We start from the raw sequence: 26,798 nt of genomic DNA, 5'->3' as shown, positions 1-26,798 counted from the left end.
TGCCCTATTTTTTTGGGGCGTGCTGAAGCCAATGGCGCAGCTTCACTCAGGTGACCGATCATGTAGATGATGCCATGCGGCATCCTCGGATGCAGCAGCTGATCAGAGAAGCAGGTAGGAGGCGCCTATTGGCACAAAATGCCGTCCCACAGGTTCCAGTGGCCGCATAGCACAGGTATCCTGTGGGGAAGCAATCGGGAAGCCAACTGCCTATATACCGGCAGCCGGCTTCCCGACTGTCTTATCCCGGCATGGGTGAAATGCCGGGCGTCTAGATGTAGACGCCCGCATTTCCCCGACGCCGGGAGACCGGCGCCCGGCATCATGATCGTAGTGATGCCGGGCGCCGCCAGCGGACAGCCGCGGGGGGGAGGGTTAGGTTTAGGGCTCCTGGGGGGGACTTAGGGTTAGGCACCCCCCCCCCGGGAGGGTTAGGCTAGGGGGAGGGAGGGTTAGGCACCCCCCCGGGGGGGACTTAGGGTTAGGCACCCCCCCGGGGGGGACTTAGGGTTAGGCACCCCCCCGGGGGGGGGGGACTTAGGGTTAGGCACCCCCCCGGGGGGGGGGGGACTTAGGGTTAGGCACCCCCCCGGGGGGGGGGGACTTTGGGTTAGGCACCCCCCCGGGCTGGCGGTATTTCATACCCATTCCATCCTGTGTGGGTCCTGCTTTCCTTCCCTGAGAGGTGTTACTGATGCATGTTTGTTTCTCCATATGGCTTTGGAGGTTAAAGATCTGAGAATCCTTTGGAAGTGGGAGGGGCTTAGAGGGGGCTGAGCTTTAATTTAGTGCTTCTTGTGCCTGAACCCTATAACCCAGAGTTGCAGTGTCCCCCAGATGGATCACAAGGAATTGATTTTAACTTGAGCATGAAGAAATTCCTCTTACTGCCGTGTGCTATTACTGTATTAATCCTGCCGTGTGCTATTACTGTATTAATCCTGCCGTGTGCCATTACTGGATTAATCCTGCCGTGTGCCATTACTGGATTAATCCTGCCGTGTGCCATTACTGGATTAATCCTGCCGTGTGCCATTACTGGATTAATCCTGCCGTGTGCCATTACTGGATTAATCCTGCCGTGTGCCATTACTGGATTAATCCTGCCGTGTGCCATTACTGGATTAATCCTGCCGTGTGCCATTACTGGATTAATCCTGCCGTGTGCCATTACTGGATTAATCCTGCCGTGTGCCATTACTGGATTAATCCTGCCGTGTGCCATTACTGGATTAATCCTGCCGTGTGCCATTACTGGATTAATCCTGCCGTGTGCCATTACTGTATTACTGGATTAATCCTGCCGTGTGCCATTACTGGATTAATCCTGCCGTGTGCCATTACTCTGTTACTGTATTCACACAGAATTTGTTGCTTTCTGTTACAGCGGAGCACACCAATGGTCCTCTCGTGAACGGGGATAGAGAAGATACTCCAAAAGCAAGAAGAAAGCTGCTCAGTTCATCGGAAGACGAAAGCCAGGAAGAGGACGAAAAGAAAATGGACCAGGAGGAAAAAGAGAAGAAAGAAAATGAGGATCCGCCTCCCTCACCGTCCCTCGCCTCGGAATCAGAAACCAGCGCAAGTTCAAAAAGCGGCTCGGAGTCTGCGTGTAGCTCCGACTCCGACCTTTCTGCCAAATCAGACCAGGATTACGTCGATGGAGATCACGATTACACCAAAGTGGCCCGGGCAAAACTTAAGAGAAAGCGCTTGGAAGCTTCCGGTGATGGCAAATCCAAATCAAAGGGAAGAGGACGCGGGAGGGGAAGGGGAAGGGGTCGGGCGAAAGCTCATCAACTAGGAGGTGTAGATGTCAAGAAAGGCAAAGGTAGAGGCAGGGGGAGGGGAGCATGCAAAAAGGAGCCCCCCCAGAGCCCAGCGCTAAAGCGTGCACAGATGTCAGACGAAGAGGACAATGATGAGGAGGAGGATGAGGAGGGCGATGAAAGTGATTATACAGAACAAGAGAGAAAAAAGCCTCGAATAAACACCAGAAACCAAGGCAGACGGACTGTGGTGTACAATGATTACGACTCGGACAATGAACACGATAGTTTGGTGTCATTTGATGATCCGTTGAACCTTGGGACCTCCAGATCTGGAAGAGTGCGGAAGATGACCGAAAAAGCCCGAGTCAGCCACCTAATGGGGTGGAACGGCTGATGTACCGGTCGTTTGACTAACACGGTCATCCTTCTTCTACAGATAAAGGCTCTTTCAATTGCAGGGATTTTACCAGAACAAGTTCCTCGTAGAATTTTTGTCGGACTGTTTTTTGCTCTCACGGTGGTGCTTTTTTGATGCAATTGTCAAAGTATTACTCAATCGCATTTTAAGGCCAGCCTTATTTATTAGGTCTTAAGACTCTTTTCAGCCACAAAAATTCCAACACTACAAATCTAAGGGTGCAGCTTCCAGCTTGGCGCAAATGATGAGACCTTTGTTTTAAATCGTGGTGATTGCATTTGTGTGTATAATAGAGTTAAGCACCTTTTTATAGAGATTTTATATGGTTTTGTGACTTTATGCTTAAAGTACAGAAAATTAATATTTTTTGCACAAGATTCCAACCCAGATGGCAGCTCTAAATGTTTACAGTTTTTAAATCTTTTGGGGGGAAGGTGGGTCCCAATGCCAAATGTTTGTTGTGTCCTCTACTATATCTTTTTGGTGACAACTGGGTTTTAGGCCACTTTTCGTTCATTTTAAGTTCTCCATGATGTCTGTGCCTTTCTTGTAAACATGATTTTTCCTTTTTAACTGAGCATTACGCACGCTAATCAGGAATCCCACAATTGTCACGACCATTGTATGTTGTGTTATGAGCCTCAAACTACCTCTGTTGTGTTGGTAGCAGCTGTGAACACACGAGAACACAGATACTAGGATGTGATTGTTACTGAGAATGTACAGCAGTGTTTGTTCTCCCCTCCCGTGTTGGTGATATGAATTGCGCAGGGTGGGGGCTTGGGTTATGCGAGCTGCTGTAGATTGAGCCTCGGGCATGTGTCCCGGAGGAAGCGCACTATACAGGATCTCGTTAGTTCCCTGTTTGCACTCCAGAGCTACTTGCTGAAGGGAAGTAGTGTGAGATCTGTGTGTGTTTAATATTTCACTTTAAGTGGATATTTACGTTGAAGATATTTATTTGTATGTTTTATATATTATTCATTTTTTTTTTTTAACATTTATAGAACAACAAAAGCCTGGTGCTCTCCTGAATGGCTTTTTAAGATTCTAGATGGGAAGAGGACGCCATTGTATTTTGTAAATTATCGGTGGCCGTCTCTCTCTCTCTGTCGCATCGCAATACTGCGGGATGAGACAGTTTGCCGAGTCCATCAGGCCACCGACAGAAATGGTCCACGTTTAAGGTGTCCGGACGAGCCTGTTTTGCACTTCCGATACTGCCATTCCTCTGTTGTATTGCAATATGTGCGTATGACTGTCTGACTATAGTTGTTACTTACTGCGTAGAGAGAGCCGATGTCATCGGCGATATGGGCAACTCTCACCGGCATATGGTGCTTAATAATGGTCTTTTCTCCTCTGTGTTTACAGAACAGGGCTTCCTGGTGCATTCCCAGTTACAAGGAAATAGTTCCCCATTCTTTGATTTACTTTGCTACATTTTTTCTGATATCCGTTTAAATGTTTTGTTTTTTGTTTTTTAATGGATCCGCTCATACTCGCTATCTTCTGCTGACCATTGCGGCTTCTGAATGAATTGCCCACAAGACGTAGTGGCTGCTTTTGAGGACGCAGCGGCCCTGGCAGCTGGAACCAACGCGGATTCTTTCTTGTTGAACTACAAGTGGCTGGCTGTGTTGTCAACCACGTGATCGAAACTGGATGTTAATAGACAACTCCGCAATATTGAGGCGAATTATACTTTGTACTATGTGGATGCACCAACCATCGAGGAATTTCTAATCAGTAGCATAGTTATCTTGTTTCACCCTGGGGGTGTAACGGCCAAATCCCCCCTCCCCAATAGGAGTTTGGGGTATTCTGCTGTTGTCTTTGCTGATTTATAACTGAAGAAGAATTTTTGCATTCAGATAACTTTTTGATTTAATGGCTTGTATGTGTCTTCCTGCAGAGTTTACCCATTGTCCTGACCTTCCTATCCCTTTATGTGCTTTTCCCCCACATCTTTATATGATCAAGGATAGTTTTTTCCGTCGTTTCCCCCTAGATGTGCGGCTTTAGCCAAGGAGACCCAAAAATAAACTTTGTCCAATATATTGATTTCACTGTTAAAGTGGGTGGAATTACATACAAATAAGCATGATATTAAATAAAGTTGCAGTGGGGTATGTACAAGCTGGTAAGCTGAATTAAAATGATGGGGAAGTCACCTGAAAATGATGATGGAAACCCCTGAAAAAGGGCCTACGGCAGTGTTTCACAAAATTTTTGTGAACAAAGGTCCCCTAGTACATCTTGCATTGTATTCACGACACCCCTAAGCCAAAAGTATGTTGTTGAGAAATTCAGAACATTTTTTTAGTGAAGTAAATTGTGCTGACCGGTCATCCTTAGGCTCAGTTATGTGGTGGTGGACAGGTTTGTACACATTTACATTCCATTGACCATAAAGAATTTGATTTGGTGCTGGACCACCAACCTGAGGAACCCCTGCAAGTGTCCCGAGGCACCCCAGGGTGCTGCGGCACACAGTTTTGGAACCACTGGCCTTACGGGCTGAAGTAACCCAAATATTAATGGGAGGGCCGATCCGGTCCCCCCTATTGTCCTCGTTATGTCTGCCGGCAACGTATGGTAACGGGAGTCTCTTCATAGGGTTCAGTGCTGTGGGTGACCCAGACATACCCTGCGGGCATAGGACCCCCTTTTCGAGACCAGGAATATCACGTAGAAACAAACCGTCTGATATTAGGAAAAAAATGTTACTTGTGATTAAACATTGAATTTTCATTTACTTTTCACTGAGGCTTCAATCCGGAATGAAGCTGAATATTACACCTTTTATAATAAAGATTATTCATAATACTGACGCTAATCCTAATTTGCATGATGTAATTAGGAGAAGCGTCCCCTCCAGCTACAGCCAGGCCTTGTACACTGGAATCACACTGGAATCGGAGTATCCTTCATACTGTGCATCACTAATCATTTTGCACTTTTAGTTCTTCGTTTGGTCATTTTCCATTAGAGGCTCCTTACACCCTTTTCACACTGCAATGCTGGGATTTCATACCCTGGTCCATCCCGCCTGAGACCCCTTTCAGACCAGCACCAGCCCGGGCTTATTGCGGGGTCGATGCCGTCACGTGCCGAGCCAGCGCTTGGAGATCGTGGCGAGCTTGTGAATAATAAATGCTGAAATCCTTTTACTGCCCCAGGCATGTTTCTATGAAGATGAAATATCCTTCGGCGTGGGTCATTGGTTTGGTCCCTACATCTATTCAGGCTTCGTATTCCGCCTTGTACGTGTTTCCGGAAACCTGATTCTCTAGTTCTCCCTCTTACATTATAAAGAGACTCTTTCATCACATAATGCAACAAACCTCTTTTAAAATGTTTGTGTAGTCAATGATGGGCAACTTGATCTATTTTGTGGCCCAAATATGTAGTCCTCCTTCCACAGGTATATCGGCTGAGTGGGGGTGCACTATAGTGACACAGAGCCATGATGGACATGAACGATGTGATCACTTTACCACTGAATCCACGGTTGGGAAAAGTATGTCCTAATCAGAAGGCCGACTACGATTGCGATCTGAATTCTTATTCACATTGGTTTTAATGACTGTTATTTGTATTAATGGTTTGCGTTTTTATAACCACACACCCCAACGCACTATTGATGCTTGTGATCCAGCTATATATTTGCGTTGGTAGACACCTAGAAAATCTTTTATTCAGTCATTCCTCCGAAAACAAAGCAATAATGAGCCAAAACTGTGATGTTTCTGCTCATAATACATTGACGGTGTTATGGATTGAATCGGTAAAGGCGGCAGCTCTTTCTACTTCCGTGTTTTATTCCTAATTGTATGTATTGTTCTAGTGTTCTGGATTGGCATGTGTGTCCTATAAATTATTCACATTTGCCAATTTGAAAGTAACATTTTATGAAACCACATGAAATAGTGATGCAGAGTTGCCCAGGCATCATTTAAGCACCAACCCAACGCGTTTCTTTACCCCAAAGGCTTAACCTGCTAAGCTCTGCTCTCCAAGACCTGAAGTCCATGTCTTTTAGAAATAGACTTGAACTAATCTGTCCATCTAGTCCCCCACAGTATCACTATAGTCAGGTGTTAGTACTGCTTTTCCTTAAAACATCACGTGTTTTTAATGCACCACAGTTTTTCAATTGGCTTAATTTTCTATCTACTGACTGACTTGTGATTTTAATTGTCCAATAGAGACTGTTATTTCTTACATTAATGTGGTCAGGGTAAATGTTTATACTAGATGTAGTTGGACACATACAGGGTCTACAATTATTATCATCATTGATCTGCTGGGGAATCACTGTTTCGTCTCACAGGCATTGACCCGGAGGATACATTTAATTAACAAAGCTGAACTTTTTAACAAAGATCCAATTTTTTAATGTCCAACACTGAATTGTATTGTAGAGAGGGGGGAGTCTTTGGTTATCTCTGGAGACTGACCAACCACAAACTACCCAAGATATTAAAGAGAGAACATCAAAAATAAGATGGATATAGTGCGTTTATTTTGTTTTTTAAAATTGATCATTGGGTTGACTAATAAAATAACTAGTTTACATCACAGAGAGATATACGTTGGAACTGTTCATTTTACCCAAAAGGAAACCAAGTGCTACAGACATGTTACCTCTACTTGGCATAAATCTGGTATTTGATGACTTTATAATATATAATCATTATGTTGAACTGTGACTATTCTGAGTGTTTACTGACCTGCCGGGTTCCTGTGGTTATATTTTTAGCGGCACTGAGAACGTATTTTCTTCTTACGTGTTGCTCTTGCTTAATTTCTCCTCATTAGGTGTCTAATGTCATTCTATGTGTTAGGGATTCCATTCTTGACCACAAATGCATTAAATGGCTTCATCCAAGGGTTGGACTTCTGCATAAAGTTTTAGGGAAGATGACTTGCTGAATCTCTTCTGTACGTCTCCTGTCTCAGGTCCTCCTAAATAATTCAGGGAATTTTTCTTTTTATTGCCATGTTAGAATGGCAGGCCAAATGTACTATTTATATGCAATGAGCTGTAGTTGTTTTTTTTTTTTTTTTTTGTATTGTAAAAAATTTAAAAAAAATGTACATTTGTAAAGTATTTTTTCTAGATTTTGCTCTATTTCAGTTTTTGTATTTTAAGGTTTTTTTTTTTCCCCTCCCTCACAATAAAAACATAAAAAATTAGTTTTTTTTTTTTTTTGTTAGTTAAAATACGTGCATATGAAATGTGTTAAATGCACCAGGTATATTGCCAAAAATCTTACCCATGTTATGTAGAGTTGTTCAGTTCTGTAGCGTAATGGAGGTGATAGATGAGCTCACTGGCCCTAGAACTGGTGCAATGCGAAGTCAGATTTGTCTTTGTAAAATAAACCATCTGTTTTCAGTACCACTAAAGAGTTGTTTAGGCCCCAATTACAAAGACTGAAAAAAGAAGCAACATATATATATATTTCCTATTCCATCTTCGGAAGTCCAAAATATAAAACCACTGAGACTTTTGTAATCAATTTGAGATTAGTCCCAGTTTATGAAATGTTTTGTGGATCATTTTGTTGTGAGATGCCACCACACCCCATGCTATGTATTGTACTGTACATTAGCTTATTTTATCGATCTGTTTAAGGGTACACAAATGGGAGGTGTAACTGGACCAAAATAATTTTCTACTAAAATTGGTTCTCTCTCCCATTTTAACATTTTCTTTATTTTATTTCCTAAAATTCCTCCAATTTTACTTTTCTTAAATTGTGTATTTATTTGTATTTTTAAATTAAAGAACTCAATAACAAAAACGGTGTGCGTTATGAGTGGCTTGTTGATGTTTATGTCCAAATGGCCGTTAAAGAAACAATTGCCCGTCTGTTCATATTTTAAATTCTTATGATGTTATAATATTGCTGGAGTGGCAGAGAGGGCAGAGGGCGCTGGCGTAGCGGGGAGGGCAGTGGGTGCTGGCTATTGCTGGAGTGGCAGAGAGGGCAGAGGGTGCTGGCTGCTGTTTCAAGGGCAGAGCTGATACTTATCTTCGATACTACATGGCAGCACTTGGTGTCTTAAGCTCCATACTAAGTAGAGACAAGTCGCTCAAAAACATGACGTCTGATGGTATATAACGGAATGTCTCCTCTTTCCTCATGGCTTTTCCTGTCTCTAGGCAGGCAGGTCCTGTGAGGGGTTTGGGCTATGAGGTGAGTCTCTGCTATAAATGCAGGTACTTGCCACCTTCTCTTTAATGGTTCCTTTTGAGGAATCATTCAGTGTTGTTGAATCACAAAAAAGAGCCAGGGATGACTTCAGAAAAAGCTGTCGGCAAAATAATTTCAGCTCTACCGTGTACGTGTGTGCCGTGTACGTGTGTGCCGTGTACGTGTGTGCCGTGTATCAAGCGCTGAAAATGGTCTAGCTGGGACTTGAGAAGGAAGCGGAGCTGCTGTCAGGGAGAGAGCTCATTGTTATTCACAAAGATTAAATAAAAAGTTTCTTTTAGTACCCTTTCTTGGGTCAGCATTTTGGAAGCACAAGAAGTAATTAAGCAGGAAGACCATACAATGAACAGAAGCTCCTCTCCGTCCAGGCAACCTTTCTACTTCAGGGTCCATAGGGGGTCCACAGGGTTGACGTTGGGGGTATAGCTGGATCTGGATTCATGGGCACCACGCAGTTAAAGCTTTGCTGCTCCCAGGATGCTCTTGGGTCCGTCCTCCTCTATACCCCGCCCCCGAGCCACAGCACCCCAGTTGGTAAGCAGCTAAGGCCGGAGGAGGAGACTAAACAGAGAGAAGGAAGACTGGAACACACAAGAAAACCATACTCACAGAAATGGGAGACAGAAAACCGGTGACCAGCCACACAGCCCATTTGAAGCCATGTGCGTCAGGGCGGGCTGTTTTAGTTGGTGCCCGGCCGGAGTCGGGTCACCCTGCGCAGGGGGGCTGCAGGAGCAGCCCCCAAAAGCTTTTTTTATTTCTTTTTTTTTAAAAAAAGAAAAAAGCCGGTTAGGTTTTTTTTTTTTAATACAAGGCTCTGTAGTGGCAGCGAAGGGCTGTCTGTGCAGACGCCCACGCTGCCGCTCTTATTCCCCGCTGGTGCTGCGACGCCAGTATCGCACTGGGGATCGCGGCGGGAGGCCAGAGTCCGTGCTAGCCAGACTCTGGGGACCTCCCTGGACTGCTGCCGGGGACAAGGTAAGCTGCGAGTCGCCGATTAGCGTCGGCTCGTGGGTCTTGCCAGCAATGCAGTCATTTGCCCCCGGTTCTAGGGGACAGACCGGGGGCTGCTAGCGGTGGCGGCGGGCACCCCCTCTGCGGAGAAATACCCCGTCAGTCCACTAGACCACCAGGGTTACATCTCGGCAAGCGGGATGCCGGCAACCCGGAGGTTAATGGCTACCCAGGGGAGGAAGCCTTCCCTGTATAGCGGCTCCTCAGCTCAGCGCGCCTTTCAGCTCGTAGTCTGGCTGCAGTTACTCGGCCACTCCTCCTCTGAGGTCTCTGGGGGCCATTTTCTCTGTGGCAGCGCAGATACTCTCAGGGAGCACGCGGACCGGTCCCCCTGTGTACATCTCCCCCGACAAGGACAGTGTACACAGCACTATAGCCCTCCCAGACACTGAATCTGGGCAGGTTGATTGTAGTGGAAAGGTGCAGAGAGTATATCTTCCTGCATGGTATGTGACTTTTGCTAGTGCTGCCTGTCTGTGCTAATTTCTACTTGCTGTCAGCTTATACCTATCCCTTTCCTTCTCCTACAGGTGTGTGGGGGAGGGGCGTTTCTACAGACCTCACCTATGTAAATCACGTATTTGTGAGGTCCGTCACATACAGTTGTGTGCTACACAGTACCATATTGTGGGCTGTTGTTCAGCACACTGGTGAGTGCGCTTGTTTCGGCTCTGTTGCCAGATATATTTATTTGTAAAATATATTTTGTCATGTCGGACGAGGAAATTGAGCACCCCGTGGCTCCGGTGTTGGTCTTCTGCGGACGCTGTTCTGCAGGAGTGGATAAGGAGGTTTTGTCACTGGATGGCCTGTGTAGTCGGTGCCAGGTGATTCCTGGCCCCTCAAAACCTCTTATAACGCAGGAGCCACTTTGGGCGATGTTTTTTCAAGTGCTGGTGTCTATTGTACACCGTCTGTCGGTCCTGACTGCGGTTCCTGCTAGGGCGTTGCCCCAGCTGGCCATCCCCCATTCCCCGGGCGTCCCGCAATTATTGCGCAGCCCCCCCGGGTTTCAGTCTGTTGGTCCTTATGCTGGGTTGCCTATGTATATACAGGCTTCCCCGGTGACACAGCAAGCTAGTGGTGCCCTTCCAGGCCCCTCTGGCGGCTCCTCCACCCTGGGTGGATGTGCTCTCCAACTCCGTACAAAATTTGGCGGCCGCGTCTTCGGCTTTTCAGTCAATGTTGCAGACTGACATGCCTTCCAGGGCGTCAAAACGCCCACTAATGGCGCAGGCGGCACATGTATCGGACTCGGAGGGGTCCTCAGATGATGGGGAGGTTCCTGACGACACTGACTCGGACAAATCGGTCCAGGAAGTGGATACCAAATCGTCCATTAATGTGCGAGCACTGGTAAGGGTGGTGCGTGCCATTCTCCTAATAGAGGATGAGGCACCAGCTCCTAAGTCGAAGTATCCTAGTTTTAAAAAGACTAAAATGGCTTCTGCTGTGTTTCCCCTGTCTGATCAGTTGACTGATCATATGACGGTGGCTTGGCAGGCGCCCAGTAAGAGATTCCTACCTCAGAAGCGGTTGGCTTCTAATTACCCCTTTCCTGAGTCACATTGTAAGAAATGGGAAACGCCACCGGCGGTGGATTCTCACGTTACCCGTTTAATACGGAGTGCTACTTTGCCATTACCGTCTATACCGTCGCTGAAGGATCCCACGGACAGGAAAGTTGAGACTTACTTGAAGTCTATTTACTCTCTCTCATTGCAGGGGCCCGGCCGTTCATGGCCATCTCCTGGGTGGCCAAGGCCATTGAGGGATGGGCTAACGCATTGGAGGATACCTTTCCGGACGGCGTACCGGATGTCCAGAGGGTGTTGTTGGGACAGATGAGGGACGCTGCTTCCTACATTGGAGAAGCCTCTTTGGATGCTAGTCTGCTGACTTCTCGAGTATCGGCTGCAGCGGTGTCTGCCCGCCGATCCTTATGGCTGAGGTCCTGGAGAGCGGACTCTGATTCAAAAAGGGCCTGGAGGCCTTGCCTTTCAATGGAGAACTACTATTTGGTCCGGATTTGGACAAAATAGTGGATACCCTGGCTAAATCCAAGTCTGCTTTCCTCCCTTCGGCGGCAACGCCTGCCAAGGTCCGGAGCTCGGCTTTTCGTTGCTTTCGGGTTCAGGGTAAGGCAAAAGGTCAGTCCTTCCCGAGACAGTCGGCGAGTAAGACTGCCTCTAAACCCAAGAGGCAAGCCTGGAGTGCTCGGCGCCCTTCTTCCAAGCAGGAAGATAAACCTGCGGCCTGATGGGACGGGCCTCCCTCTGGGGGACCCCAGAGTGGGAGGCCGACTTCTATTTGCCCAGTGCTGGCACAATACCACCACGGATGCCTGGGTTCGAGAAGTAGTCTCCCAGGGGTACGCCCTGTCTTTTCGGCACAGACCACCCCACCAGTTTTTCTGCACGAGTCCTTCTCAGGACAAGACCAAGGCGTTACAGGTTCAGGAGGCTATAGCATCCTTGCTGGAAGCAGGGGTCATTGTTCCCGTTCCTCAATCACAACGAGGGATGGGGTAATATTCGCCTGTTTCTGGTGCAGAAACCCAATGGTTCTTATCGCCCTATCCTCAATTTGAAGTTTCTGAACAAATTCCTCAGAGTTCCCAAATTCAGGATGGAAACGTTACGTTCCATCATTCTGGCGATGGAGCCTGGAGATTACATGGTGTCTCTGGATATCCAAGACATCTACCTCCATGTTCCGATAGCACCTTTGTACCAGCGGTATCTGAGGTTCGCTGTCCTTCAGCAGCATTATCAGTTCAGGGCGCTACCCTTTGGCCTCTCCACGGCGCCGAGGGTATTCACAAAGATTATGGCTGTCATGGCCACACATCTTTGGAACCAGAATGTACGGCTGCTGCCGTATCTGGACGACCTCCTGTTGCTGGCGAGCTCCCCGGAGGTACTGCTTCAACATCTCCTCCTGACGGTCGCTTGCCTGCAAGCGTACGGGTGGCTGATAAATTGGGCAAAGTCCTCCCTGATTCCATCACAGCGGATGGTTCATTTGGGAGCCCTGCTGGATTCTCGTCAGCAAAGGATCTTCCTGACTCAGGAGAAGGTCTCCTCCCTACAGCTGCGGATACACAGTTGCCTGAGCAGTTGCCGCCTGTCGGGCCATTCGGCTATGAGAGTTCTGGGGTCCATGGTGTCGACATTCGACATGGTGGAATTTGCCCAGTTCCATTCCCGGCCCCTGCAGGGGCTGATTCTATCGGAATGGAACGGGTTACCTCACCGGATCCGCTCTCAGATGCTGGTGTTGTCCCCGGAGGTTCGGCAGTCTTTGGCTTGGTGGCTTCAGATAGCTCATCTGGTCGAGGGGCGCCCCTTTTGGATCCCGGTCTGGGCCCTGCTCACGACGGATGCCAGTCTCCGGGGTTGGGGGGCAGTGACCGGCTCATTGTCGCTTCAGGGTCGTTGGTCCGCGGAAGAAGCACTTCTCCCCATCAACATCCTGCAACTGCGGGCAGTATACAGGGCCCTGCAGTCGTCCGGCCCCGCTCTTAACAGAAGGGTAGTTCAGGTGCAGTCCGACAACGCCACCACGGTGGCGTATATCAACCACCAAGGTTGGAACTCGCAGTCGGGCAGCGATGTCGGAGGTGTCTCGCATTCTTGCTTGGCCGGAGTGTCACTTTCCAGCGATCTCGGCAGTCTTCATTCCCGGAGTCCTCAATTGGGAGGTGGACTTCCTCAGCCGTCACGACGTGCATCCCGGGGAATGGTCGCTTCACCCAGAGGTGTTTCAGCTCCTCGTGGACAGGTGGGGGCTGCCGGAGCTGGACTTGATGGCCTCCCGTCACAATCACAAGTTACCAGTTTATGGGTCAAGGACAAGAGACGCAGGCGCCAGTCTGGTAGACGCGCTGTCGGTGAAATGGACGTTTCACCTGGCGTATCTGTTTCCTCCGATATCCCTGCTTCCTCGGTTTCTGCGGAAATTCAAGCAGGACGGCGGCACGCTCGTGCTGGTGGCTCCGGCGTGGCCCAGACGTCCTTGGTACTCCGATCTGAGGAGCCTCTCCATCAACGCTCCGTACCTTCTTCCTCAGCGTCGGGACCTGTTGTCTCAAAGGCCCTGCCTTTACCCGGATCTGTGTCGGCTGTCTTTGACGGCGTGGCTCTTGAGACAGCCGTCTTGAGGTCTCGGGGTTTCTCCAGTTCGGTCATTGGTACCATGCTCAGGGCACGCAATCCTGCTTCCGCACGGATTTACCACAGGGTGTGGCGCACTTACTTTCAGTGGTGTGGATCCAGAGGCTATGATCCTCAGGTGTTCCGAGTTTCCAGAATCTTGGAGTTCCTTCAATCAGGTTTGGACCTCGGCTTACACCTTGCCTCTCTGAAGGTTCATGTGTCTGCTTTGTCCATGTGGTTTCAACGACGAATTGCTACACTGCCAGATGTTCACACCTTTTTCCAGGGTGTTCTCAGGATCCAGCCTCCCTTCGTGCCTCCTGTGGCTACTTGGCGGTGGTGCTATGGGTCTTGCAGGGTCCTCCTTTTGAGCCTCTTGAGTCGGTGGACCTCAAGTGGCTGACGTTTAAGACTGTTTTTCTCCTGGCAATTGCTTCTGCCAGGAGGGTGTCAGAATTGGGGGCGCTTTTCTGTCGCACTCCTTTCCTGATTTTTCACCAGGACAGAGCGGTGCTCCGCACTCGTCCTGAGTTTTTGCCCAAAGTGGTCTCAAAGTTCCACATTAATCAGGAGCTTGTTGTGCCAGCTTTTCAGTCACCTGATCTTTGAGCTGGTGAGGCTTCCTTAGATGTAGTCCGGGCGCTTAGAATCGATGTGGACCGGACTGATTCGGTTAGGAAGTCTGATTCATTGTTTGTCCTCTTCCGTTCTCACAAGAGGGGTTGGCCGGCCAACAAACAAACGTTAGCCCGTTGGCTTCATTCCGTTATTTGTGAGGCTTATGCACAGGAAGGTTTACCTGTGCCAGCCTCTGTTAAGGCTCATTCCACTCGTTCTGTGGGTCCCTCTTGGGCTGCTAGACGTGGTGCCTCTGCTGTTCAGCTGTGTAAGGCGGCCACTTGGTCTTCGATTCAAATGTTTTTGAGGTTCTATGCGTTTGACACCTTCGCCTCTCAGGATGCATCCTTCGGGCGCCGGGTGCTCTTTTCAGCACAGGAGCGTCCCCCCCCCCCCCCCCCCCCCACCCCGTCGTCCGCCCCCCCCCCCCCCCTTAGTTGAACTGCTTTGGGACATCCCCAAAGTTAACCCTGTGGACCCCCTATGGACCCTGAAGTAGAAAACGAGATATGGTAAGAACTTACCTTTTGTTATCTCTGTTTCTACGAAGTCCATAGGGTTCACAGGGTGCCCGCCCTGACGCACCTGGCTTCAAATGGGCTGTGTGGCTGGTCACCGGTTTTCCGTCTCCCATTTCTGTGAGTATGGTTTTCTTGTGTGTTCCAGTCTTCCTTCTCTCTGTTTAGTCTCCTCCTCCGCCCTTAGCTGCTTACCAACTGAGGTGCTGTGCCTCGCCGGCGGGGTATAGAGGAGGGCGGACCCAAGTGCATCCTGGGAGCAGCACAGCTTTAACTGCGTGGTGCCCATGGATCCAGATCCAGCTATACCCCCAAGGTCAACCCTGTGGACCCTATGGACTTCATAGAAACAGAGATAACATGGTAAGAACTTACCTTTATCTCTTGTTTTTTCAGCCTGCAAGAGCAAAAATGTAAGTCAAAATTAGGAAACACTACAGTACATTGACCATTATGAGGATCAGTACCCTGTAACACCACTAGGAGGAAGACTTGTACAAAATGTAATCTGATTAAATAAAACCAAAGCTGTTGCCTCAGTTACTCTATATTAAAGGGACAAAAGTTTTTCTTTCCTGGTCAAGAAATCTCCAGTTTTTTGTTCTTCGACAAACTGCGAGTCTCTGTCAGTCTCTTTCAAAACGTCAGGGAATTATTCACTAAACGTAGAGAATATTTTCATGGCTCCAGATCTGCAGGATCATCATCAGATTCTTGTAGCAATGCCACACGGCTATTCCTCACATTCTGGGTCCTGGGAAAAGCCGTACAAGATGCTCTGGTTAGTCATTTTAATTTAATATTTCCTTAATTTTGGAGATATGACCATATTCCAATACACTTGGGGCAATGTGAAAAATGTTTCAGGTTGGAGATTTTGTCTTACAAGATGACAATGCCACATGCCATAGACCTGAGCAAAAGTTGTGAAGCATTGGTTTGCGTCATGTCACAGAATGGCTCCTGAATTGTCCTGGACAGACCCATGATCTTACCCAACCTTGTACCACAAATTCTCACTTGGGTTATGAGATCTCAAAGACGCCCACAACAAAAATGAGCTAATAGAAGCTCTTATCACATACTAGAATAGTCATCTCTCTGGCTCGTTTAGAGAAATGGTAATGGTAGGTGGCATCAAAGTACTGTGATGTCTTGGAAATGCCCAGATCTGCATCAGTTGTAATGACATCTCGAGTCCGATTAAACACCGGCTAGGCTGCTCATGGCAAGGTGATGTGAGTTAGAATGGAGCATGATAGAGGGTGCCCGATGGATGGGGACATGCCATTTCCGAAATTGTGCATTCAACATTCTTTTATCTACGGTGTCGCATGTACCAAGAATTCCTCATGAAAGGCATTGCCATCCAATGGGGCCAGCGCGGTGGCCAACCAAGGGTGATTCATGATGGTGACCAGCAGTGTCTGGGCAGAATTGTCCCTGGTAACAGACAAGAGTCACCGGCTCACATCCACATTCAATGCAGGAGGTACCAGACGCCTATCCAACAGGTCAGTGCACCGTTCTTTAGCTTCCATGGGATATGGGAGCAGAAGACCCACCAGAATGCCCCTGTTAAGACTATGACACTGGACACAGTGTTTCACCTGGGCTCGTGACGTCACTAATTGGACCCTGGAGAACTGGCAACGTGGCGTGGTCCGATGAGTTACTGTTCATGTTTTTTTGGGCAAATGGTAGGGTTGGGATCTGGTGCTGACCCCTTGAGGCCATGGACCCCAGTTGTCAACAAGGCACCATGCAGGCAGGTTGTGGTTCCATAATAGTGTGGGGTGTGTTCACGTGGCATGGGTCTGCTTGACTAAGTCAATGACTGGTAACTACTACGTTGATGACAATTTGCAGCCCTTCATGGGTTCCCACAATGATGGAATATTCCAGCAGGATAATGCACCGTGTAATCTGTCCCAAGTTGTCCAGAATTGGATCGAGGGGTATTCTGGAGAGTTCTGACAAATAGTGTGGTCACCACGTTGGCCCAACATTAACCCAATCCAGCGTTTATGTAACATGCTGGAGCACCCAAGATCCTGCACCTACAAATATCAGGGAACTGTGGGAATTTGTCCAGACTGCATGGATCGGGTCTCTCCTCCACTTGTGTGCTGTACTTTGCAGAGCGAGAGGGGGTCCTACACGATACTAGGCACCTATCCCATGACTTTTGGCACGTCAGTGTATAATGGTCTGGAAATTGAATGGGAATTACTTTGAAAGAAGAGAGTAACTGAGTCAGTAATTCTTATACAAGCAACAACATAAAACTCTTCTTTTTCTATAGTGTATTACAGTTTTTATAGAAAGTTTCTTGTGAAATTGTAATAAAGCCAATTGGTTACTGTTACTCAAATTCTTCTTTTGTATTTATTGATAGATATACAGCCCCCCCCACCCCCCATTTGGGTTTTGATTTATCGATACTCAAAGTACAAATATCAACACTGAGGGGTATATTTACTGAAGTGGAGATGTTGTCTATATGTAGAAGCTGATTGGTTGCTATGGGCAACATCTGCACTTCTAAAAACCCTCACATTAGTAATAATACCCCTGAGTGTATACTTGGGAACTAAGTTATCTTCAGAAGAGTTGATTAATCATTATTTCCGAATTCTAAACAGACCTTGTTATTTCCTCCGGGGTCTTTGTGGCTCCATCAGCCCTCTGTTTAGTACATACAGCTGGAAGGGGTGACTCTGAGATCATCAACCCAAATTTCCTAATAAGGTTGTATCATCATTTCATATCATGGGGCGATTGTGTAGCCATCCTGTTATACATAGCTGGAGAAGAGAGCGCTCCATGTATACTTATCCAGGATATAATGTATTAGATCACAGGTGCTCAAACGCTGTCCTCAGGACCCCAAACAGTGCATGTTTTCCAGGTCTCCTCAGAGGATTACAAATTAAATAATTAACTATCTGTGGATCTCTGTGTCAGTGAGTAATGAATACACCTGGGCTCCTGCTGGGTGACCTGGAAAATGTGACCTGTGTGGGGGCGCTGAGGGCGGAGTTTGAGAACCCCCTGTATTAGATGGTATTAAAGGTCATACCCATTCCAAACCAGCTGTTTACAGATGGATAAAAGACGTAATCGCACATGCTTGCGAGACAAATGCGCCAGGGCTACAGGGAGAAACTGCAAATTATACTCTGCGGTAATTACTCTGAAATCCGCAGTGAAAGCCCAGGCTTCTCCATGTGTATGGTTTTAGCGAGAGCTTAGGGAGTCACTCGCAAGCATGGGGGCGAAAGATGAATACCCTTAGTCTAATGGCTGGCGTGAATTGCTGTGACAAAAATGAATGCTCATGTGTAAACTGCCGCAGCGGTGAAATCAGGACAGAAGGATATTTTGGAACCCGTGTTTCCCGTTTCTGGGGCTGCTCCCCTCTCTGAGAGCCTCATTCTTTCAGCAATGTCTCCAAATATACTAGGACTAAGGAAATGAGATCAATATAGGGCTCCTCTGGATGACAGCCTGAGAACAGTATAAATGGTGGGAGGACCAGATTACCTGGAACATTTTGGCAGAAACCTCTGCAGTGCGGAACTAACAAATAATGTTTCTGTGGTTTCAGTCGCCGCTAATGTGGAATTATATGCAAATATTCTAAAACAACAGACAAAAAAGGTGGCAAACCGCAAAAAGAGGCCGGAAATCCAGCCGCAGACAATATTAATGTAGTAGCCTGTGATCTCGCTCAGAGGCAAGGAAGCCCAGGGGGCACGGTCTGCACCTTAGGAAGCCTTCCCCAAATGGGACTCATTTATCAATGAATTTTATGATCAATGATGCTCCAGCCAATCAGCTCCCAACTGTCAGTTATCAAACAGATGATGGTTAGGAGCTGATTGGCTGGAGCACCATTATCATCCGCAATGTGTTTTATCACTCATGGCGTATGATAAAACTTGTTGATAAATTAGGGCCTTTATGGCTTCCATTCATTAGCCCTCCCCTTTCTAAGCACCATGGGTAATAAGACATCAGAAAACGCTGTATAAACATTATTATGATTCCAGTAACTCAAACGATGTAACATCACTGGAGGTGGCCGTGTGAGGAGTATCCGGGGCGCGGTTCTTTGCACTGAGAGTTAGGGGGATATTTATCAAATCTCATAAAGAGATAAAATTGTGATGAACCACCAACCAATCAGCTCCTACTGTAACTGTCATTTTTCAAACACTGGGCCCGATTCAGTGAGGAAAAACGTACACACCCGGTCCAATTGCCTTCTGCGTCTGTATCGCATTGCGTGTATACGAACCAGCCACTGCGATTGACTGTTTGGGGGGTGCTGACAGGGGAGTGGTCGAAGAAACACAGGTGTGCCAGTGCATTTCAATGCCGGTACAGGGGCGTGCATAAATTAGCCGCAGCGTCGGCATACGCATCATGAGCTCTAGCTGCGTACAGGAAGCTTAGCAATTTCTGGGTAAGGTTTGACCTGGCCTAATTGTGCGTAAAGCTCCGATGGTGCCGATGTTTTCGCAGACTTGCACGGTATTACGGATGTGAGTAAAGGGAAGTGGGCGTCTTTCGGTTGTGCTGAGATCGCAGTTATTTGCATAATTTCACTGTAGAACTTGTATGCCGCGATCCCATCAGCGATCCTTGTTGAATCCGGCCCACAGCAGGTAATAACAAAAAAAAGTGGGGTGACAGGGCGCTCACATAAATAGACTCCTTATAAAGATTTGTAAAAAAGAATACTGACCGACATACAATACAATAGATCTAGATAAAAATCAATCCGTCCCAAATGGAAGAGCAGATGGTGGAATTTTTCTTCAAGAGACTTCTTAATATTTAGTTTGAGTTGGTCCTTTCAACTACCATTAAAGATGGTGGCTATAAATGTTCTCGAGATGTCCACTTAATCTTTGTGGTCTCACTGAAAAATACCCTTACACCAAAATACACCCGGACATAATGGGCCACAAGGGCCCCAATTAATAATTAATAAAACTTCCTTGAAAGCACAAGTAGTATATAAAACACAGTAAAAAAAACTGTCAGATATTACTTACATTAAAGATGCGTACACACTGGGCGATTAAAGTGGAAGACTGAACAATAACGATATTGTTATCGTTCAGTCGTCCATTTTTAACACAAAAACGATGAACGATAACGACGACGCACGTTCCCGCGGGTCGTTCGTCATTATCGCTCATCGGGTTAACATGCAGGCCAACCTGACGATGTCGTCAGGTTGCTGCATGTTATGGAATGGGGTAGAGAGCTGGGTGCTGAATGATATCGTTCAGCGGGTGTGCTCAATGTCATGAACGACATTGAGCACAGCCTGCCGGGGACACACTAGAGCTGCGGTTCTCAAACTCGGTCCTCAGGACCCCACACAGTTCATGTTTTGCAGGTCACCCAGCAGCTGCACAGGTGTACTCATTACTGACACATTTTAAAAGATCCACAGGTGAAGGTAATTATTTCAATTGTGATTCTGTCAGTAGACCTGCAAAACATTCACTGTTTGGCGTCCTGAGGAACGAGTTTGAGAACCTGTGCACTAGACGATATCGCTCAGGGAGCATATCGTCTAGTGTGTACGCTCCTTAAGTGTCAGTTCATATAAATTGATGAAAACCCAACGCGTGTCTCCCTAAAAAGGACTTCATCAGGGGTACATCAACATAATACTGAACCATCAGTCATAGCTTATAACCAAAACCGATCACAGCTTAGTAGTCAGGTGATCACACCCACTGCTTTTAAGTGGTGGAAGAACGCTCACAACTGTGGCCAATAGGATGTAATCACTGGTGATATTGCATCTCACTCCTTTAGATCTCTGGAACTGTTTGTCTTGCTTAACACACTGCCCTCACCCACAGCAGGTAATATGGAAGTTAGAAGTTGATTGGTTGGTACTTTATCGCTGACAGTTTTATCGCTCTCCAAGCTTTGATAAATACTATAGTCTTGGCCCCGAAGGAAGAGTGATGGAGCCAGTCTACAGCATTGCCAGACTAGCGCTGGGTAATGGCGGTACATCCGATGTCATTGCTTTAATGTTCCGCTGCACAATATACTGTCACTCTGCCCGGTTACAGTCCTGATCAACCTTTTACACGTTAAAGCAAATAGATTTTTGTTCATGTTTCTAGTCCAGTGCTGAACATAACCCAATGCCCCCGCCATACACACACAACCATTCTGACATTTTGTAACAAATATGTCGCTACAAATAAAATGAGTGCACGTTTTACAGATGCAGCCTCTGCGTTGAGCCATTGCGTATAGAACATGAACGCTATTTCAGCTGACACCAATGAATCATTTTGGAACACGATGCTGCAGGTCTAATAGACTTGTTGTATGATTTCTCCTAATGAGAGAGTAACTAATTAGCTTTTTCCTTTTCAACCAGGGTGATTTTCCAAACTATGTTAATGACGAGAACTCTCATCAGGCGATAAGTCAGGAGCATATCGGGAAAGCTCCCTGATTACAGTGTGACACAAACATGCGTGGTTAATATAAAGGAGCGATAATCACTTGTTAATCAATGGTCTGACACAACAATTGGCTCTTTCCTACTAATTATCCTATTGTAAATGAATTGTAATAAAATGCAACATAACATCGCAGACCCATTAGGCAAAGCTGCGGGCTGATTGTGAGGGTAGCGGGTAAATGTTAGTGTCACGCCTTGCCAGCCTACCAGAAGCAGCCTGTGTGTCAGCTTGGCACACTACAAACCCTTAGACGGTTTGGAACCATGGTTGCAAGCACAAAACAGACTATACAGTTACCCTAAAAAGTCTACTCCAAAGGTCCTATAGTCATCGGGTCTTTGGAGCTGCACTACGCACTTTGCTCCTCTACCGGAAAGGTAAGGCCAAGTCTGGTGTCTCCTGGCTTCTGGTGCATGTGCACGGTGCTGCCTGCTATGGCTCTATGGTGGTGTGTCTTCAACAGGGTAGTCGTAAGAACCTGCTTAATGGTGGGGCTGTCACCTGTCCCTCTCCAGCATTGCTGTACACCGGCACCTTTTGCTGTTTATCTCCAGCCAATCTAACTGGACTTTGTGTCGAACAATTTTTACCTCTCACTTTACCAAACAACGCAGCGTTATCAGTTATTGCTACCTCTAGCTTCAGCTATACATCCTTTTATAGTGTTCAGATAGAATCATTGGCTGACTGACACTTCTGGACAACATGCTCCGGGTATGTCCTGCACGGTCTTATGGTTTCGGTTGGCGTATCTCCTCAGGATGTCACCAGTCACCTGGGCACCTCAGTGTTCCATAGTGCCATCATATAAGAACCATGCAGTCCTAACGTATATGGCGAAGCTGGATAATTGGCTGAGACAGAATCAGTTTAAAATTAGATTGGAACGACGCCATCTTGCGAATGGCAACAAGACACCATCTTAAAAATGAGATCTGCACGACGCCATTTTGCGAATGGCTGCCCAGCGCCATTTTAGAGAAACTCACACTTAAGTACATACGGCGATGCTATTATTAGCATCATGCGATCGCATATTTCACCATGCACCCATATACACATTAAACACACACCGTTGCGCTGTTAACACGACACACATTAGCGAATGCATAATACCCCGCATGTGAATGCTGTTTATTAGCTTCATGCATACACATCTGCCCCAAGTTAAAAGTCCTCACTACATAAATACAGACAGTCACTGATACATACAAAGGGATCAACCCTGCAAACACGTACCATGGTGAACTCTAACTAGCATCCTTTCCCAAACCCCTCATACTTACACACTGCACACTCACATAAAAGGTTCCATAGCTTCAAAGTGTAATATTCAAGGTTTATTCATTTATTACTAATGTTGCGAAATAAAAACTATTTGATATCTAAGGTTTATTACATGATAAGCAAACCGTGTTAGGTGTTGTACTGATCTACTCTGTGTCAACAGCTTTCCGGTGTCATCGGTGAGAAGATCGCAACATGTGTTCTTAACTTATGGACTGTAGAGAGTTAAAACATTAAAATGTACTATGTAATGTTAGCAGCTTAGACTTGCATGCGGCGGGAAAAAGGAGACAAAAGGCTGTTGGAGGCTGACCTGTATCCATTTGAAGTGACCTGTAACAGAAGCACCGTGACGGAGAACCAATGGAATCATGCCAAACTTGCCTATTGTATTGCCTATCCCTGTAAATAAATGTGAGTTCTGACCCCAATCTGGAGTCTTCTTGCTGATGCTGTTGACGGAGGTTTCTTGTTGATGCCGGTAACTGGTCCCAGAGCGCGTGCGTATGTAATAACTGTACCTTGGGTCTGCATGATTTCTTTGCGCTAAATTGTCTTTAGATCACAGCGTGTAGCCTACTGTTCTTATGTTGAATAATAACCTTTGTGCGTTGGAAACACGTTTCAAAGTCTGAAGGCATTTATTTACTGTATGACTGCGTATGCAAATAGCGACAATTCTAGAAGGTATAGGCAGGATTTAGAAGGTGTAGGCAGGAGCATATAGAGGTTTAAATCCAGTATCGTTAGTTGGGGGCTTGCAGTGTTAATCACGCAATCTGTCTGTAACACTCTGTATCGAACTCTCAGCAAAAGGGTGGAGGCAGGAGAACGCATTGTGCGTTCGGAATCTGTTGCTACCGTTGTTGCTGAGAGTGCGCTACAGGTTACTGTGACTTTATTAGCGCTGATTGAGAATTCAGGGACGGGGGAGGAAAAAGTTTGTTTTCCTTCGTCGATAGGTTGTTTTTGTGTTAAAAAGGGGGTTTCACATTATTGTGTACACGGCTGGGTCGCATTATTGCGTACGCAGATGAGTCGCATTTTTGCGTACGCACTAAGTGTAAGAGTCATAATACGGTTGTGTAATAGTCGCATTATTGTTAGGGGTGTGCACCGGCCACTTTTCGTGTTTTGTGTTTTGGTTTTGGATCTGGATCTTTCTTCGTGTTTTGGATCTGGATTGTTTTTGCCAAAACCACCCTTCCGTGTTTTGGGTTCTGGGTTTTGTGTTTTGGATCTGTATTTTTTTTTAAAAAAGCATAAAAACAGCTAAAATCACAGAATTTGTAGGTTTTTCTGCTCCTATGCTATTATTAACCTCAATAACCTTAATTTCCACTCATTTCCAGTCTATTCTGAACACCTCACACCTCACAATAGTGTTTTTATGTCCAAAACGTTGCACCGAGGTAGCTGGATGACTATGCTAAGCGACACGAGTGGGCGGCACAAACACGTGACCCATCTAGGCGTGAAACTGCAGTGGCAGACAGGATGGCAGTTTGAAAAACTAGGCCCCAAACTGTACATAATGCAAAGAAAAAAAAGAGGTGCAAGATGGAATTGTCCTTGGGCCCTCCCACCCACCCTTATGTTGTATAAACAGGACATGCACACTTTAACAAACCAATCATTTCAGCGCCAGGGTCTGCCACACAACTGTGGCTGAAATGATTGGTTCGTTTGGGCCCCCACAAAACAAGCTGGCAATTAATGTGTCCCTGCACAAACTGGCTCTATGGAGGCAAGATGTCATCCTCATCCTCCTCATCCACCGATTCCTCACCCTCTTCAGTGTGTACATCCTCATCCTCACAAAGTATTAACTCGTCCCCACTTGAATCCACCACCACAGGTCCCTCTGTACCTTCTGGAGGCTGGTCTCCCTGGAAGAGCTGATAATTCATTTTGATGAACATCATCTTCTCCACATTCTGTGGAAGCAACCTCCTACGCCTTTCGCTGACAAGGTTCCCGGCTGCACTAAACACTCTTTCGGAGTACACACTGGAGGGGGGGCAACTCAGGTAAAATAGAGCCAGTTTGTACAGGGGCCTCCAAATTGCCTCTTTTTCCTGCCAGTACAGGTATGGACTGTCTGCCATGCCTACTTGGATGCTGTCACCGATGTAATCCTCCACCATTCTGTCAATGGTGACAGTATCATATGCAGTGACAGTAGACATGTCAGAAATTGTTGCCAGGTCCTTCAGTCCGGACCAGATGTCCAAACTTGGTCCTGCCTGCCCTGCATCACCGCCAGCGGGTTGCTTAGGATACCTAAGTTTTTTCCTGGCAGCCCCAGTTGCAGGAGAAAATGAAGAAGGAGCCGTTGACGTGTCACGTTCCGCTTCAGCTGACAGTGTGTTCACCAGCAGGTCTTTGCACCTCTGCAGGCTTGTGTCGGCCGGAAAGAGAGACACCACATAGGCTTTAAACCTAGGATCGAGCACGGTGGCCAAAACGTAGTGGTCTGATTTCAACAGATTGACCACCCTGGAATCCTGGCAAAGCGAATGAAGGGCTTCATCCACAAGTCCCACATGCCGAGCGGAATCGCTCCGTCTTAGCTCCTCCTTCACTTTCTCCAGCTGCTTCTGCAAAAGCCTGATGAGGGGAATGACCTGACTCAAGCTGGCAGTGTCTGAACTGACTTCACGTGTGGCAAGTTCGAAGGGCTGGAGAACCTTGCACAACACGGAAATCATTCTCCACTGCGCTTGAGTCAGGTGCATACCCCCTCCTTTGCCTATGTCATAGGTGGATGTATAGGCTTGTATGGCCTTTTGCTGCTCCTCCATCCTCTGAAGCATATAGAGGGTTGAGTTCCACCGCGTCACAACCTCTTGCTTCAGGTGATGGCGGGGCAGGTTCAAGAGTGTTTGCTGGCGCTCCAGTCTTCGGCACGCAGTCGCTGAATGGCGAAAGTGGCCAGAAATTTTTCGGGCCACCCAAAGCGTCTCCTGCACGCCCCTGTCGCTTTTCAGAAAATTCTGCACCACCAAGTTTATTGTGTGAGCAAAACATGGGACGTGCTGGAATTTGCCCAGATGTAATGCCCGCACAATATTGGTGGCGTTGTCAGATATCACAAATCCCCAGGAGAGTCTAAGTGGGGTAAGCCACTGGGCGATGATTTCCCTCAGTTTCTCTAAGAGGTTGTCGGCGGTGTGCCTCTTACTGAAACCGGTGATACACAGCGTAGCCTGCCTTGTAACGAGCTGGCATTTCTGAGATGCTGCTACTGGTGACGCTGCTGCTGTTGCTGCGTAAGGTGATACATCTACCCAGTGGGCTGTCACAGTCATATAGTCCTTAGTCTGCCCTGTTCCACTTGTCCACATGTCCGTGGTTAAGTGGACATTGTGTACAACGGCATTTTTCAGGACACTGAGGACACCTTTTCTGACGTTTCTGTACAGTCTCGGTATCGCCTGCCTAGTGAAGTGGAATCTAGACGGGATTTGGAACCGGGGACACACTACCTCCATCAATTGTCTAAATCCCACTGCACTAATGGCGGATACCGGACGCACGTCTAACACCAACATAGCGGTCAAGGCCTCAGTTATACGTTTTGCTTCAGGATGACTGCTGTCGTACTTCATCCTCCTCGCTAAGGACTGTTGGAGGGTCAATTGTTTAGTAAAAGTAGTGGTGTTCCTACTTCCTCTCTGGGATGATGAACGACTCCCAGCAGCAGCAACAGCAGCAGCGGCAGCAGTAGGCGTAGCAATGCAGGATCCTCCAGAGGAATCCCGGATAGGAGAGTCAGTCATGCCAGTGACATGGCCTGCAGGACTACTTCCGATCCTGACTAAGGAGGAAATTGACGAGGAGGGAGTTGACGGTGTGGTTTGCAGGCGCTTGGATACAACAGGACAACGGGATTTAGGTGTCCCTGGACTGCTTACGGTCTTAGCCAAAGTTTCTGAACTTGACAGTAACTTTTTATGAACGCGCTGCAGGTGCCGTATAAGGGAGGATGTTCCTAGGTGGTTGACGTCCCTACCCCTACTTATTTCACCTTTACATATGGTACATATGGCAAGACAGTTGTTGTCCGGATTTGGATAGAAATATTGCCAGACCAAAGAGGTGGAATGTTTGGTCTTCTGCCCAGGCATGACCGTGATGGGCTTTTTCATCCCACGGACAACAACTGTCTTCCCCGGAGCCTGATTTAAACAAACCACATCACCATCAGAATCCTCCTCGCCAACTTCCTCCTCAGCGCCAGCTACACCAGTATCCTCATCCTGTTGTACT

General features: G+C 47.1%; 1 protein-coding gene across 4 annotated transcripts in view; it reads left to right on the top strand.

Annotated features, from left to right (window-relative positions):
* The window catches only part of BRWD3 (bromodomain and WD repeat domain containing 3), a 113,752-nt gene extending 105,758 nt beyond the window's left edge, over positions 1-7,994 (top strand). For all 4 annotated transcript variants that reach the window (XM_088450848.1, XM_088450847.1, XM_088450849.1 and 1 more), the window contains one exon: positions 1,388-7,994. In XM_088450848.1, the coding sequence (XP_088306974.1) occupies positions 1,388-2,166 (779 nt within the window). In that variant the 3' untranslated portion in view covers positions 2,167-7,994. The remainder of the gene's footprint in view (positions 1-1,387) is intronic.
* Positions 7,995-26,798: the final 18,804 nt, after the last annotated feature.

The sequence above is a fragment of the Taudactylus pleione genome, unplaced genomic scaffold (assembly GCF_031769625.1).
Source record: "Taudactylus pleione unplaced genomic scaffold, aTauple2 ptg000530l, whole genome shotgun sequence".
NCBI lineage: Eukaryota > Metazoa > Chordata > Amphibia > Anura > Myobatrachidae > Taudactylus > Taudactylus pleione.
The sequence above is the reverse complement of the archived record's forward strand: the minus strand, read 5'-3'. Positions and strand labels throughout refer to the sequence as shown.